The sequence below is a fragment of the Mytilus edulis genome, chromosome 3, assembly GCF_963676685.1.
Source record: "Mytilus edulis chromosome 3, xbMytEdul2.2, whole genome shotgun sequence".
NCBI classification, from domain to species: Eukaryota; Metazoa; Mollusca; class Bivalvia; order Mytilida; family Mytilidae; genus Mytilus; species Mytilus edulis.
In genome coordinates this window covers 38,353,558-38,371,830 of record NC_092346.1, presented here as the reverse complement: position 1 = coordinate 38,371,830, position 18,273 = coordinate 38,353,558, and the positions used below count along the sequence as shown (strand labels likewise).

General features: G+C 31.5%; 1 protein-coding gene across 8 annotated transcripts in view; it reads left to right on the top strand.

The window, feature by feature from the left end:
• The first annotated feature begins 6,453 nt into the window (after positions 1-6,453).
• Positions 6,454-18,273, top strand: part of LOC139516439 (girdin-like) — a 59,903-nt gene continuing 48,083 nt past the window's right edge. For all 8 annotated transcript variants that reach the window (XM_071306548.1, XM_071306546.1, XM_071306543.1 and 5 more), the window contains exons 1-3: positions 6,454-6,933; positions 8,220-8,302; positions 8,707-8,812. In XM_071306548.1, the coding sequence (XP_071162649.1) occupies positions 6,889-6,933; positions 8,220-8,302; positions 8,707-8,812 (234 nt within the window). In that variant the 5' untranslated portion in view covers positions 6,454-6,888. The remainder of the gene's footprint in view (positions 6,934-8,219; positions 8,303-8,706; positions 8,813-18,273) is intronic.

The window sequence follows — 18,273 nt, the reverse complement described above, 5'->3', positions numbered from 1 at the left end:
ATTTCATGTAATAGAACCCCTGAATTTGCAGAAAGTAAAGAAAATGTCGGATTTTCCCGATTTTCTTTTTAGTTTTGCGCCCCGTGTATGATTGTAGGCGCAGGTAATTTCATAATGTCATCAGACTGAGGTAAACAAAAATGTCGGATTCCAGCGACAAGGATTAAATAATTATTCTAATGACGGTAAGAATTGGTTTTTTGTTTTGTTTTCAATGTATCATACAAATTAATCATATTTTACAGAATTTTCATCTAATTGAAAAATGCTTTTCTTCCGTTATTTTATTAGATTATTTATTAAAACACAATTTTAATGACTAAAACAATATTTTAACAGTGGCGAATCCAGGGGCGTAGATAGTGTACGTCCCTTAATCATGTTTTTTCACAGATATTTGTAGCCGATATTTATTCCTTTTTGTATAGGTACCCCCCTTTTTAAATCGAAATTTAATTGAATTTTCGCAAAGGAAATGATAGTTTTACATTTTTTTTTTTCAAAACTGAAAGAAGAAACATTTAGTAATGTTTCCAAAATTAAGGGAATTCGTAATAATCCTATATAGTTTGTGCTTTTTCTTATAAAATGAAAACAAATGAAGATCTTGACCTTTTAGTACGTTTTACAGTTTCCTAAATATTTTAGAGGCGGATACATTTAAAAAAAAGGTGGAGCTTCAGCCATGGAATAACATGAAAATGAATATGTTATACCATGGCTGAAGCTCCGCCTTTTTTCCTTTGGATTCTAGTCGAGTTGCATATTTAATTAGCAAAGTATGGTACAACATAAATTTGCATATAATATACCATGGTTTTCCCTCACCCCACTTTTCAAGCAAATTATTTTATAAAAACATCAAAGGAAAAAATCCAATTTATGTTACAATACCTTTATGTTTTACCTTCTATCGAATTTAGTACATTTCTGAATTTTAATATTCGTGTTTTCCGTATTAAGCAATTACATTAGCTAGACAAAGCTTTAAAGATCTTTGAATATAATTATCTGCATAAAAGTCATTCAAATTGACACACAAATGATACAGGAAACACTCATTGTGTCAAAGAAATCACGGCAATGAAATACATATATAAATGTTTGATTCGTTACTGTTGACAGTATGGGGGAAATCTGGTTAAGTTATTATTTGGAATTAGCTTTGACTAACTATAGCGTGCTGTAACGGCGATTACTCTTATGTACCTTGACTTAGTGTTGGTTTTTTTCTTCGTTTTGTTACTGGGGTGGGTTTTTTTTGTGAGCAGTGGCGTTCTGTTGAATTTCCAACTGATTTTTATGCCCCACCTTCGATAGTAGAGGGGCATTATGTTTTCTGGTCTGTGCGTCCGTCTGTCTCTTCGTCCGTTCATCCGTCCGTCCGTTCGTCCCGCTTCAGGTTAAAGTTTTTGGTCAAGGTAGTTTTTGATGAAGCTGAAGTCCTATCAACTTGAAACTTAGTACATAATAGTTAGATTTTTTCTACTATTCAAAATTTTTGTATAGCCCAACACAAGTGACATTTTGTGTAGTATATATATGTCGTTGGTATTCGTTTGATGTTTGTTTGTTTGGGGTTTTTTTGCCGGTTTTTTGTTCATCTTAAATAAGGCCGTTATTTTTTTTCTAAATTACCTCTTTTGAATTGATTCATGCACGGTTTGTCATACTGGTGCTTTTTATCTATACGGTATGGGTGTCGCTTATTGTTGAAGGCCGTACTGTCAGTTCTTGCCAGTTTGACTCTGGTGCATATATAGTTGGCTCATTGGCAATCGTACTATGCTTTTCTTTATTTTGATATTTTAATTTAAAACAAATCTCATGGTAAAAGAACATTTTTTAAATGAAAGGTTTTAGAAAAAATTTATATTGTGCAATCCCTTTTGCATTATTCAATCATTTTTGCAATACCAAAATAATTATATGAATAAGATGAAAGCTGCTGCACATGCACGTTTGCGTGTGTGACACAAAACCATGACACATCAAAAGAAAGGCGAAAGATAAGAAAATCTCCGATGTCATCTGTGAAACGGATATTCCATAGCGGCCAACTAATATACATAATATGGGTCTTCGAAAATTGACGATTTAAACTTTTCATAATGATAGCGAAATTGTATACATCAATATTTTGTTAAAAAAAAAGTGATTCATTCGCTGAACACTAGCGAACGAACTGTTTAATCATTGGGTTTTTATTTGAAAAAAGACAAGCAATGAGAAGCTTGCATAAATTAAAACATGGAAATATGTGTCCCTCCGGCACAGTCGATGTGAACACGTGTCCCTCATCACCATTAACACAAGTGTTATAACAATAAATATAGCTCAATTTCGTGTCAATGCAAGAGTGTACACGCTGAAATGTCTTATCTGCTTTACTGACCATGCATGATTGAGTTAATGTTGAAAGTATCTAAAATAAAGGTTTTACTACAAATATCACAAAAACTCACCATTATCGATGATCGATGACAATAAGGTTAAGGTCAGATTAACCCCTGAAGACATGTACACCTTACAATTATTTTATACAACAAATATAGTTAACCCTTTGCTTATAGAATCAGAGAATCACACCAATCTCAGAAACTTATAACTGACCAAAGAACCACAAAAATGAGGTCAAGGTCAGATGATATATGATAGACAGACATGTTCACTTTAAAATCATTACATACGCCAAAATAAAGTGTTATATGCGTGAGGAGACGAAGCTACATGTTATCGAGCCTATACTCACAGGCTCTCCCGGCCCACCGGCGAATCTAACTGAATCTTGATGTTTTATAGTCCTACTCAGCCATTCTACCGGTGTTGGTTTATCAGAAGAGAAATGGGCTTATAACTCAAAAAGCAAAGCATTTAGAGCAAATCTGACGGGGTTAAATTGTTTATCAGGTCAAGATCTATCTGCCCTGAAATTTTCAGATGAATCGGACAACCCGTTGTTAGGTTGCTGCCCCTGAATTGGTCATGTTAAGGAAATTTTGCTGTTTTTGGTTATTAGGTAAAACACTAGAAATTATCCTGTTATCATATAAAGCATCAAAACAAATGAAAACATTGACAACAATAAGGCTTAACTCATCAGATGGATACATCTAACAAAAATCTATCATTATTTCAAGAAAATTATCAATGCATATGAGCATATAATATAAAAAAAGATGTGGTATGATTGCCAATGAGACAACTCTTCACAAGAGACCACATGACACAGAAATTAACAACTATAGGTCACCGTACGACCTTCAACAATGAGCAAAGCCCATACCTCATAGTTAGCTATAAAAAGACCTGAAATGACAAATGTAGAACAATTCAAACGAGAAAACTAACGGCCTAATTTATGTATAAAAAAAATGAACAAAAACAAATATGTAACACAGCAACAAACGACAACCACTGAATTAAAGACTCCTGACTTTGGACAGGCACATACATACAGAATGTGGCGAGGTTAAACATGTTAGCGGGATCCCAACCCCCCTTAACCTTGGACAGCGGTGCAACATAAGAACGAACTATACAAATCAGTTGAAAAGGCTTAACTCATCAGATGGATACAAATAGAAATACATCTAACAAAAACAGAGAGTGTACGTGACCGAGTACTTGTACATCCCATCAACAAAAAGACACTAAGTACAGATCTGAGAGTACTTGCAGTTACTGACAGCTAGTTCAAAGCCAATTACAACTAATAAAAAGTAATGCATCTGAAACTAAACTATCAATCATTACACATCCAACATCCAATGGCACGGTAAACAACATCTCCGTAAAAATGAGGATGTGCTATCCCGTTTGAAATAATTGTTTTTACAGGTAGAACCAAACTTCAAAACCAAATCTAGAATTTAGTAAAGATTTTAAGTGATTTGTGGAAACTAAATCCCTGACTTAATATTATTTACCAGTAATACATAGATTTCGTTTATTAAAATCCAAAACGTTACAACCGACACGGGCATAGCGGAGGTGTTGTGATATACAAACACTGTCAGATAGTGCCAAAGGAACATCACTATCCAAAAAAGGAAAATTAACAATAAGGAACGAAGTATGGAAAGCAAAACAAATACTTTTAAAATTATCAGTACAAATGAACATATAAATATCGAAAATAGATCAATACTTTTCGCTTGGGTAAATAAAACGACCATTAACTCAATTAAAATCAACAAAGCACTAAAATGACCTTTAATATTAAACTTTTTGGGGCAATTTTATCAAGTGAGATGTAAATATTTCTGTACTTAACTTTTAAATTCAATTTACCTTTTTTCATGTTAAAAATTCAATATCCTTATAAATGCATCAATATCCCATATCCCATTTACTTTTAGGACAAATATCCCGTATCCCTAAAATTAAAATGGCAAATATCCCGTATCCCAATATACCCTATACAAGCCTCTTGTGTTATGTTGTTATATATCAGTCCCAGTTTTGGGGAGGACTGAGCGCACACAAACATATTTAACCCCTCCACTATCTGTATGTGCCTATCCCAAATCAGGAGCCTGTATTTCAGTGGTTGTCGTAGGTTCATGTCTATCATATCATATGTTATTCTTTTCGAGGACAATAACAATCAAAAACAAAGACTCTCAAAACCAAAAGGACATTTACATCAACAGTTATAAATAATAATTAAGAAAAAACACGAACTCCACTAAAAACCGGGAGTGAAATCAGGTGCTCCGGAAGGGTAAGCATTTCCTGCACCGTATACGGCACCCGTCGTGTTATTTCTTTGTTCAATTCGGTAATGATGGAAGGTTATTATGACTGAGGAAGAATATCAGATATGATTTTTGACACACTGTTGGCCAATCAGCTCATGATGGTGACCGTAAATTTTCTTGAATGATGACCTTAATTTGATTGATTCATAGCCTTGTCTTAGCAACTTTTGAGAAAGCAGTATTCCTCGTTCAACAAAATCAACGTACTTTGAGCCACCAAGACCCAGCTCTAGAGAATTGCTTTGTTATAAATTAGGCCGTCACTTTTCGAAATTTGATTTTTTACATATTTTTCTTTTCGGGACACTTTATAACCAACTATATAACTGTTTCCTTCCACTTCATGATTTGAACTTTATGGTTAGTTGTCTCATTGGTATTTATACCACATCTCCTTTTCCATATTGCAGATAGAAATGTGATTAAATGTTGTTCGAACTAAAATTTATATGTTTCAGATTTTAGTGTTGTGTACATTTCGCTGAACTATAGTATAAATCAGTTTTGAGGGGCCCGCTGAAGATAGATGACGCCCGTCTCTGGGTGCTGGATTTTCAATCGCTGTTTTAAAGACCCTTTTACTGTTTATGCATGCTTTTTGGTCGGTTGCCCTTTTGACACATTCAACGTTTCCATTCTCAATTTTACGTTTATTCTAAAACCAGTTGTTGGCATGGTAAGGGTTGTGTTTTCGTATTATTGATGATGGCATACTACTTAACCCCAGAATGGAGGGTCTGGTGTTGATTTTGACAGAACGAAGACATTATGTTTCAAACATGCACTTTAAATGAGGTTTCGAGTTGTCGACTCGATGATGTCAGTCACCGCGAGTAGTTATTCAGTGAGCCCCCTTCAGTGTGAATTCATATTCATTGTCATCTTGTTGTAAAATTCAAGAAAAGATTTGAAAAAAAACATTGATACAAAAATCAATCTTCTAACCGAGTCATTGTAGTATATATGGGGTTGGGGTTGGGGGACAATACCTCTCAAAACATATTTAAAAAATTATTAGTGAATCCTTGCTAGTTCAATACTTTAAATTTTCAATTGTAAAGGGTTTCGCAGAAACCCTGTGTCTCTCTTGCGATTGCTGTTGTCAGTGCAGAGTGCAATCTTTATTGTAAAAAGTTGGTCCATTTACTAGTATGATACGGTAAATCCAGAAATGGAGAGGGGGCTCTGCCTCACTAGTCAGAAATATTTTAGTGGAGTGTCTGTGATCATAACGAACTTTCAAAACGTTTTATTTTAAATTGGGTTAAGTCGTGTTAAATGAGTTAATGTACAGAGAACTTCGATCTGAAAACAGTGTTAAGTAGAATTGTATATCAATAAGTAAAATTTTCTATCAATAGAATTTTCACTTTAGTTTTTAGAGTTAAAAGTGCTTCTTTGATCTTTGAACCCATATCAAACTTATCATGTTGACATGTTTAACCTAGCAAAAAAGGGAAAATAAATACAGCTTTCGTGTTTATTAATATTCACTTTTTCTGGAAATTTGTAGAGTTCATTTTTTGCGTTTTTTTGGCAACAATTTATTTTCTGAATATCATTTCCTAATTGTGCTAATCGAACAGTCCTTATATTTTCCAAGAGGAGTTAGCTTTTCTTAGCGTCATTAGCATCGCCCAATAGATGGCGTCTCTTAGTAATTCCGGTCTTCGCGTAGAAATAGTGCTTTATTTGGAAACAAGTTTTCACGTATCTTTGATTTTTTTGATAAAAACATACTACAAAAGTAGAAAATATTTATTGAAAAAGATAATATTAATTAATGACTTTCCATCAGTTTTTACATTATAAACGTTTATAAATGTCTACCTGTCGCGTATGAATTTCAAAAGGTTAATTACAGTGTTGTGTTACCTTCACGAGCAATGGACGGATTTTAAATACACATTTCTCACTTTATTTACATTTAACATGGAATTTAATACCCAACGAATTCTAGTGCATGACAAAAGGATAAATTGATTGATAATTTGTGTAGTTTTATTGTTTACTTGTGACAAACTATGATCATAAATTTTATTTGGATTACAATCTATTGAGTCTGATAAATTGTTTTGTATTTTTACGAAAGAATGTGAATGCATGACCAGGCAAGCTGCTGAAAATGGCATCATGCGCAAGTTTCATGGAGTCTCCACTCGTCCTTTGGGTAATGTATATTTTTTTCATGCAAATTGTTCTCATGAAACGATTTATTAACTTAAATTATTTCTAAATTGATGCAAGGACATGCCTGAAGAGTGAAGTCTTGAATGCACGAGTTATCAACAACATTGACTTAAAAGTACATATACGACTTTGAAGAAAATATTTCTTAGCATTTTTCAATGTTAAACCATAAAAAACTACTACAACTGCTTCTGAAAATATTTTCTGGACACATGGGAAAAAGCTTTGTGTACATTAATTATCTGTATGAATATGTTGTCCATACCAAAACTGGCTTTAATACAATACTTTGAGAGAGCGCCACCAATTTGTTGACAGGGCGTTAGAGCAGATTTGAAGCTCTCTACATTATGTATTTGTGATGATTTGTTGAAGGAATGCAATGCCATAATCATGATTATCCATGTTTTCAATCAGTGCACATGTGTGTCCTGCATCTGACTGTTTATTTTTAAACAGCAAACACAGGCTGTCATGAAGCTCTACTTGTACATGTACATGTATATAGAGAATCCTAATACCAAAAAATAGAATGTAGTGGTAAATACATGTACAATAGGCTATTTGCCAATTTCCGTCAATTGACCCTGTTATTAGAGATCCCTTTTTAGTTGTCTCCCTTATGAGAGACATTAATTTTTATTTACAATGGGGAGCTAGCAGAAAGAGCAAATTTACCTGTGCGTAATGTCATGAATGTGAGTAATCTCTAAGGTTTTTTAAATCTTTTAATTAATTACATTAATTTGTTGTAAAGCTAAAAACCTTTGTCCTCTGAATAGTTTTTCGTGAAAAATTAGTTGAACCGCCAATACACCACTTTCAATTTGCTATGCTTTGTCCGGTATGGAACCAGTCTACGATTCACAAAGGGAAGTGCTTCGTTTAAAAAATGTGTAATAACAGAATCAAAACGGTAATTGGCAAATCGACTATTGTACCTATGATTCTGCTTACAGGCTAACAAAAATTAGGAACATTTTTCTTAAAAATGTATATTGATACATCGTCATGTATTTATAAACAGGAGAGACAGTCTGAATTTTGTAGCTCTTGCCCAAAAATTAAAGTAAATCTTTAGTGTTACTGGGTATGCACTAAAACAATTTTAAAGGTAACAAAAAAAATGAAGGTCAAGTATTTGGATTTTCATCATTATTGAAATCTAAATGATTAAATCAAAGGACTTTTGTATTTGCTTGATATAATTTTGTGTGCATGTATATTTGTATGATGCTTGTATTTAATTTAGTTGGTTTGTTTTAGGTGGAGACTTTTGCAAATGGAAGATCTATTGAGTTTCAAGATCTCCATGATGGTATCTTTCTGAACAAAGTGCTTCAACAAATGTAAGTAACTAAGTTTACACAAGAATGTGCAGTAATACATGTAGGTAATAACACACACAGTACCAATTTTTTTGTGCTAAAAATGTGCACTAGGTAAAATAATGAACATTGTTTAAAATGATGTAAACCATTTCAAACTGTCTTTTTCAACTTTTTCATTTTTGTATGTCAAACCAGTACAATTAATTTGATGTAATAAAAGAAAATATGTCAAGTGGACATAAACATTTTTTTCAACTTTTTATTTTTATATAATTATTTGATATAGTTTTAATGAGTGTCCTTTCTTAATTCCATAGTTAGATGCACGACTCTCAATGTATATTGTGAAAACAACTCAAACTATACACATGTTAAAGAAATTAATATATTTTTAGTTTTATGTTAAATTTTACCTATTTCAGTGACAGTCGACCAGTCTATGCCAATGTCAATGATACTGTTGATGATATGAACAGTAGATTACAGAACTGGGATATACTGATTCGAAATATCAAATCATTTTATGTGGTAAGTCCAAGAAATCATTTTATACATGTACAATGTATGGACATGTATATTGATAGTGTAGAATGTTATGTATAAGCTCATAGATTGAAACAATTCAATGCTTTCAACAGAGATTACAAAATCATCCTGAGGTAAAGAAATTTATCAAATTCTGACTGAGATTCAAAGCATTGAATGTCTTGAATAAATCAAACTTTCAAAAAGTTCATTCAGGAACAGCATAATCAGAAAGGTATTGAACCTTGTATATTGACAGAATAAGCATAAAAAGGAAGGGGGGGGGGGGGTGGTGTTAAAGGGAAGGCTTTTCAGGTACAATGTATCTTCATGCTAACTTGTCTTGTGGAGTACATTAGTACCGTTGAGCTAAATTATATGTATCATATATAGCCTCATTGTATTTTGTAAATACATGTACTAACTGTACATGCTATGTGTACACTTTTGCTTATTTCACAGGTTAATGTATAATAGTGTTCCTTACAATTTTCCAGTATAAAATGCGCAGTGTATCCATTTCAATCTACATGTATTATAGAGTTGACTATCATGCGATTCAATCATTATCTGTGTTTATCACAAGAATGTTGATATTGATTTTTTCCACTACAAAACAAAACCATTGAAAAAAGGTTTTACTTTATGGGTAGATTTTATCAGAACATTTTTTTTCAATAAATGAAAGGAAAAGGAAGAGAGTAATTGATTACAATTGTCCTGGTATATAATCCATTAAGAGCTATATATGTTAAAATTAATAGTAGATGGTATTGCAAGTAGATATGTGGTCTTATAAAATGTACAATGTACATGTATACTACCTTCAACATGTTCAAATAGAAAATGTTTTCCCTTAATAGTGTTTTATCTAGAGCAATTTAGCATGCCTTTTTCTTCCAAAACATTTGACTCCGTGTGACCCTTTTGTCATGTTTGTGTCATCGAGATTGAGTCGCAGTTAGTTTTTTTTGCTGATCGAATGTGCTATGAAATTACTATTAAAATTTTAACTATAAAGAAAATTATTGCTATTATGACAGATTGATACATTTATATAAGAATAAGAGTTTTTGACAGATTATTTGCCTTCAATATTATCTGCATATATATCATTTAGCATAACATTTGCATAAGTACATGTATAAATAATTGAAGGAATAACTAAATAGGTACATTGGGCCACAATTAAAAATATTTTGGTATTGCCCAAACCCTACCCAAAGGTTGAGACAGTGGGTAGGTACAATGTAGGTAGGCATTTTTTTATTTTTTTTTTGAAAAAGAGAAATTGAAGTATCAGGTGTTTATTAGTCTTCATGCCTATCTGATTAAAAAAAAACTTCTTCAAATCAGGACAATAAAAGAATTTGAGTAGGCAGCTTTTTTCTGGGTAGGTAGCGTTTGGGCAAACAAGCCTATTCTTTTTTATGGCCTTGTTTAAGAAAATGTGGTATTTGTGTCAATGAAACAACTCTTTATCCAAGTCAAAATTAAACTATATTCTGTTTATTGTGTCAGTGTCAGAATGTAAAGTAGGATCTAAGAATTGTGAAAGTGTTTTCTGTAGTCCTATTTCTGTTGTTTCAATCATGTTTACAGGATTATCACATACAAAAACACCCGAACTTTTTAACTTTATTTCTGTTTTTAGTTTTACTTTAAAATATCATGATAAATGAATTTAAATTTAAACCAGGTACAAATCAATCAATTATACACCTACAAATGTTTTCAAGTATAAGTTTTGATTTTTTTTGCTTGATTTGAAAATAGTTTTTTACTTTTGATAAATAAGTCTGTCAGTTGAGGCTTTCCCATTAAACAAATTCATTGAATACACATTTACATTGTACATGTAATAATGTTTATCTACTGGATAAAATCTTGGTAATGTTTTAAACAACTGGGCCCTATACTAATGTTTGTTTTCTTTTAAACCTACATGTACTCATAGGGAGTTTTATAAGATTGACTTTTATTTTTGACTTCAAAAATTCACATTCCATGACAGCTGTCAAATATATTTGAAGTTTATAACAGATGTTTTTATTCAAAATGTTTGAAAAAATGCCTATGTGTAAAAAACGTTATGAAAATGCCTGTACGTACACGTACTATGAAGTAATGGTTTATCTATGTATTATATACAAAAGACATTTTCACTTTAAACTGTTTACTCCTGTTATGTCAAAATTCCTTTAAATGTTTTTGATAGTAAGACGGTACACCTGTAATCATTTACCTGAATCTTATATTTATCTGTACTGCGTCAAAATATTAATAATGCATGCTTCAACAGGTATTATCAATGAATGTAACATTTTACCCTGACAAGTGTAATTCTATTTTTCGTGTTCAGTTATTGAGTTATTTCATATTTCATCAAAAGAAGGGGAATAAAATTGCCATTCTGAATAGCTGTACATATAGTTCTCTTTGTTACGTTTAATTCCATTTAAATGGTCATATTTATAGGTATTGTTTGTAAATAATGTTGACTCAAAAGAAACCCCTCAACTTGGCAGACCTACATAGAAATTTCTGATATCAAATTGTTTAATAATGACATCCATAATGCGGTATTGGCCCAAATATGTTAATTTTGAATGACTTCAGGAAAAGTTACTTAGGTGAATTAAATATTTAATGGGTTTATATTGTTGCAGGTAACAAAAGGTTATATAAATTATGAATTTTACCTTTCTGCTATATACATTTGTAGATTTCAAACAAATAGATACTTTTATGTTTCATGCATGATTCATAAATTACGAAATCATTGCTCTTTATTGACTATAAGGGGGTAGGTTAAAACTTTTTTTTCTGGAATGATACAGTGTATATTACTATAAAAATTGATGTGCAAGTTTTATTTTACTTAAGGTTTATATGAGCAAATGTATGCATTTAGAAAGGAGAAGGTCCGGTAAGGACTCATTTTGGCCTCAAATTTCAGTTTCATCTGACGAAAGATTTTGACCACTTTTTAAACACTTAAGTGTCTATTTTACTTGATTCAATTAGTTTATGTGAAAGATTTTAACTGATTTAGTCATTAAAAATATCCGATTCCAGCTCAAATATGAAAAATCTACCAAATATGCTGAAAAATGTCACTTTACAGATGGTTTTTGTCAAAAATGAAAGTGGCCGCATCCGTGTTCATCCACAACCTTTATATATGTTATGTATTATCATAAAATACAACTTACATTTCAATATTAAGGATGAACACGAATGCGGCCACTTCCGTTTTACACGGAAACCGTCTAAAATTTAACTAAATTGCTAGAATTTCGAAGATTTCAGTAATTTAGCATGACTTAATGGCGCTACAACCCGATATATGTGCATTGCATAGTCAAAAACAGCCCATATTTATGTGGCAGACGCATTCAACTGTCCAATAAATAACTAAAAGTTTACATTTTAACAATTTTGTAAAACTGTTATATTTTGGGGCCAAAAAGGGGTCTTACCGGACCTACTCCTTTGTTATTTTATGAACCTGGATTCCATTTCCGATCTTTTGAATGTCAATACTTTAGTTTACACCACAAATGGACATATTCTATCCTCAGAGGAAAAATCTGACCAAGTTCATGTTTGTCTATTGATATATCCTATAAGAATTCTATTAAAAACATTTACTGGTTTCAAACAAAATTTTTTTATCAATATTTTTTTCATGTTGAAATCAATATGAGAGTTTACCCTTAGTATTGCATATGACAGGTTGCTGGACTGAAACGGTAGGACAGATGTTGTTAACTCACTACATAAAATAATATAAACCAATTTGTAACAAAAGTAAAGGAATAGCACTTTTATTGCTGATCTGCATCTCCTTCACAGTAAACCAATCAACGTTAAATGTGCAAGGAGCAAAAGCTTATCATTTTACCCACTACAAGTAGAAGACTCTCTTGCATTGTTTTGTGCAGACCTTTTTATTTAACAAAGGGCAAGGTGTCAGAAAAAGTGCACAGGGCTGCACTTGGGAAAGGGCGGGCGGACCACATGTGAAAACGACCTATCTGGAACACTGCTGATAGATGGCCATAACATTTTATCTTTGCATTGAACCTGGTTCACTATTAAACTTTGGTATGACTCATTATGTAATTTCACTGCCATCTCTTTTAATTGTGCTTATGAAAATAAAGAGATATGACATAATTTTCAATGAGACTGCTAGCTACAAGTTAAGGCCATGGGACCATAGTTTTTTGAAGTTTATGAAATGTTTACAATAATACATGGCATTGTGAGTTAATTTTCTTATATACACGTATATACTGTTACATGCTATCTACTGCAGATTTACCTGTAAATTGTATAGAACAGTGAAATTTTAAGTACCTGTTTTTAAATTGAAAAAATATTAATAACATGCATTCATGTTAATATTAGGCCTTTTCCCATGAGATCAGACTATAATATTTTTTCGGGGTCATTTTATTAAAATGACACTGAACTTTTAATAGATAGAAAATACCGCATGAATCATGTTGTGGTTTGCTAATCTTAAAACTGTGAACAATTAGTTCTTGTCTATCGCAAGTGTATTATCAGTCAGTACCTGATTTTGAATAAATCTTTGTGATCAACAAGGGGTGTAAAAATAGTCCCGGTTAATCCTAGATTAGTATAATCTTATATCAATAAATCACTGTGACTTAAGTCCAGAAAAATGTAACCTTTGTTCAATTAAAATTCAACCAGAGATTAGTAAAGTAATTTATTTAATTACTTGGGGATTGGAAGACATTTTGATAATAATAAGCTGAAGTAAATGATGCCAATTTAACTTTTTAATTATACAATTTGGTGACTTTGATTGATTTTATTGAAAGTTGAATGATTTATTGGCTATTTAAGTGATATTTTATGAAGAAAATTAAGTAATAACACAGAGTCAATTTCCTAAGTAAATTTACTTACATTAATACATTAATAAGATTTTTATGTACACAATATTTGAGGTTGAACTTATACGTTTGAAGTTGATAATAAAAATTGACAAATTTATACAATTTGATTCATCACCAAAGTGGTAGGATGCATAAGCCTTATATCTCTGATCTTGATTTGAAATAAAATATAAGTAAAAAGATTCTTGGAATTTAATAATTTTGTCAATTTTCTAAAAATTTATTATGTATAAAAGAAGGTCTTGAATTCTGTCTAATTCAAGATTTCTAAAAAAATATTTGTTAAACTTTCTCACAAGGTCTGAGCCTGGGGTGTTTGGAGGATAAAACAAACCCTACTAACAATTTAAGACAGACAGATTAGATTGTCTTTCAGACTGGTTGTCTGTCTGAATTTCTGTCACACTATTTGGTAATTTCTTAAAATCTGATGACTTATGTTTTATAAACTCAAGAACATTTTCCTTGCTTCTAATCATCACCAATTCAAACTCCCCAATAATTCAACATATTTTTTACATTTTTTTCATCTTATTCATGAACTGGGATGTTAGTATCAAATAGAGCCAATTTTATTTCTTCTTTGCATGAAACAATCTGATTAAAGCCGCTGGACTGAGACATTTCCCTTTGTTAATGAAATTGAATGTTCTTGGTAACTAGTTTCATTTGACAAACAAAAGTATAGGGTTGGAATTTATTCAAAGGTATGACAAATTGATTGATAGTTATTATTCTGTAGGTCCAAGAAAGTTTATCTGACACCAGGTGGCCTGGTTCAATTGATGTTTAATTTTTTTTTCCAATTCATCGATAGAACCTCAAATTCTTTTTCAGTAGTATTAAAGATTTACATGTTCTATTAAAGCTTTGACTAGAAACTCATTTATCCAAAGGCCATGTGACCTTTTAACTTTCAGTCAATCAGAAAATTTTATCTCAAAATGAAATCATAGTGTGATATACTTATATAGACTATTGAAAATAATAATTAAAAATATCTGCCTGTGGATTACATACTAACAACACAAATATTTCGACGAATCAACCTTTTTTTCATGAAAATGAAAACATACAACTGCGTGTAGTTAGTATTTTTTTTGACAAAACACTCACCTAGATGTACTGTTATCTGATATTTTGGTATTTGAAAGACAGATGGGGGATGAACATTGTTGATTCAGTAATCCAACAACTAAAAAAATCATTACAAAATCTAAAGGGTTAACTTTTACTGAAATATTGTAGATCGTTCTTGAATATTGGCAACCAGATAAAAGTAAATTTAGATCAAAACTGTTAAAGTTATGGAAGGAAAGCAAATGCATGTACTAAGAAAATGCTTTTCTTCGTGAATGCTAATTTTGTTTGATTATTGAATAATATTTAGTAAAGTCGCTTTTGAAGTTCTCTAGTATCATGTGACTTCAATATTTAAAGGATGCTGGTTTAACAACTGATATAGTCCATCCAAAGTGCTGTAATTGAAGTATGCTGGTTTGGTTGGTGATAGACAAGACTTTGACAAATCCTTTCAGTCTGTGACTGTTTCTAACCAAAGACATAATGGTTATTTGCTTCTTTTCAACAAACCTTATGGACATTTTAGGCCAAGACGGGTAGTTTAAGAATAGAAATAATAGTAGGATGATTTGTCTTTTTGAACTACAGTCAATCACTGAATCAGTCATCTTTGTGTGAATTTCACTGAATTTGAATATCTACAGATAGATATATTATTCACATATGCACAATTTTCATTTACGAAAATAATCATAGACCAATTTCATGTCTTTCAAGAAGATTAAACAAACAATTCAAATTATAATAGGATTAATTTGATGCATAATTTGGTCCTTAAAGTGTCGGGGAAATTTTTGAAATCAATTTATTTCTAAACTATATACATGCAAGCACTTGTAACAAAAACTGAATTTTCTATGGGTATACATGTAAATCTAGTAGGACTGTTAAAATAGATAAGTTTGACTTTAATTTATAGAAATTATAAACTTAGTAAGTGAAAGTGGTTAGAATTGTTTGTGATAAAATTTAAAGAAATCTTATCGACTAACACTCCAAATGAACTAGGATATGGCTGTATAACAGAGAATATGTTTATGGTTTAATGGTTCTACAAGTAAATATGGAGAGTTGTTCATGAAGATTTTACTGATATATACTCTACATACATACACCTAAGGTGTCGGTGCATAGCGCCAAATGATTTGTTTGATCACGGTTTAGATGTTTAGATATTTACAAAACTTCACAGCCTAGCTTTTATGATCGTTTACTTGAACTTTATTGAAAAGAATTGTTTTTTTATTGTGATTATATCCTTTCAAACATTTTATAATATTTTTGTCTGGCTTTATTATAATCAAGGCATTGTGCAAACAATATTTTCGTTTCGACCTTTATATGGGTAACAAGGTTGAATAAATGTGTATTGGGCCAATGTTTGAACAAGGTAAATGAATTAGTGGTGAGAGTGAAGATTATAGAGGCTTGTTGACACGCTCCAATGATCAATGTCATTAAGTCTAACAATACCTGCATTCCGCTTCAAAGTCTAAAACTCACAACAAAGGGGAGATAATCTTCTTAATGACTTTCAAGATCTTTTGTTTCCAAATCCAATTAATTTTTTTGGAACAAGTTAACCATTGAAGCTTTGGCTGTATTTAAGTTGTATTTATCGTCTATTGAATCAAAGTTACACGGTATTGCTGAAATAACTTTGGCACAATGTTAGGCTAATATTTAACATATAAGTAGTTCAAGCATTCTATAAGTCCTATAGAGTAACTTGAAAAATTATAAGGCATTAGTAAAATGACAACATTATGTAATATAAATTTAAATGGTACAATACAAGTACATTTGGTACCAGTTTACATAATATGCTTGATATTATATAGATTTTTCAAAGGCATACATGTACATTGGTAAACATTTTTGCAACTGAATGACCTTGACTTCCTGAAGAACATAAGTGTGAAAGTGCTATTTTACTCAAAACCCAACTGCTGTAATAGAAAGTTTTGGCTTTCTGGTGAATCCCTTCTGAAGCTTTTTGCCAAAAAAGTTAATTTTTGTAAACACTAACTAACTTCTTAACTGATAAAAATATGCCACAGAATTGGTAAAGACCATGATAAATTTGTCATTTTGTTCATTGACATTTTCAAATGGAATACTTTAAGTCAGGTGATACCAAAAATAAGCATATAACTAAAACACTTATATGAAAAAGAAGGATAAAATGTTTTAAGAAGATTTCTTTTTCCTGTCGAGATTTTGGCTACTGACAGTAGCCAAAATCTAGATTAATTGAGCATAAGATCAAGACGAAAAATAAAAAAATTGTGTGTTTGGTCCTGTTGAACGGGAAGTTTATAATATCCTTGTCATATTTTATGCATTGTCTTTGGTGTGGTAACATTAATTAATATGCATATTTTACTGCACCAGATGCACATTTCAACATTGAATGTCTCTTTGATGATGCTAGAGGTCAAAATATTTGAAATCCAAAATTTTATTGAAAAGTTCAAGAGTTGAACAAACCTCAAACTTTCCCTCAAATTACATTCTTTGAATTTCACATATACTTTTATGTAAATATACCTGTTTGTATCCGTCATTGTTGAAGACATCCCGTGTTTGACTAAACACTTATATTTTATATGGTCCAAGGATGTGATTGACTTTTTAAACAAATTACGTGTTTTATACCAGTTATTTAGATAAAGAATAATTTAAGGATATCCCCTAGAATTGAAGTGTACTTGATCTAACAATGAGTGGTAAAACTCTGACATCAGACTAAGCAGATATTTATACTTCACGCAAGCTACTATTATATAGTATAAATTGGACTACAATTATCTAACCTTACTATTGGGTTTTGATGCATGTATTTTGACTGATTGTGGGAACACAATTTAGTGGAGACTGCAAACAGCATTACATAGTAGATTTATTGTTATTTCATATTATCCCACTTTAAAAGTTGATAAATACCATAGTATATACCTACACATTAGTTTGTCTGTCTGTATTTTCATAATCATATGTAAGGAAAAAGTATTTCTGTCATTTTGCATTCTATTGCTTGTGTTGAATTATCATCTGTTATGAGATAACCTTGCTGTTATAACTTTCAGTATTTTCATTTAATGTATAGCAGTAGATCAACTGAGTTTATATGTTAGTCTTGAAAGGACCTCCCTTAAAGAGACCTAAATTTTATTTTATCATACATGAAAGTCTTTCCACTAACTATTATTGACTAAATGACTGTCAAATGGTTTTAAGGTTAGCTTTAAAGTAATATTGCTACATTAAGACTAAGTTTTCAAATAGTACCTAGATAGCTTTCATACCCGTAGCCTCGGGGGGTTCGGACAAACCCCCCTTGAAAACAAATAAGCACGATTAAAGTCAATGTTCTGTTCATATTGTGACTGTTAAAGTCGAGTTTGTGAGTCCAAATACCCCCCCCCCCCCCCCTTTTGGAAA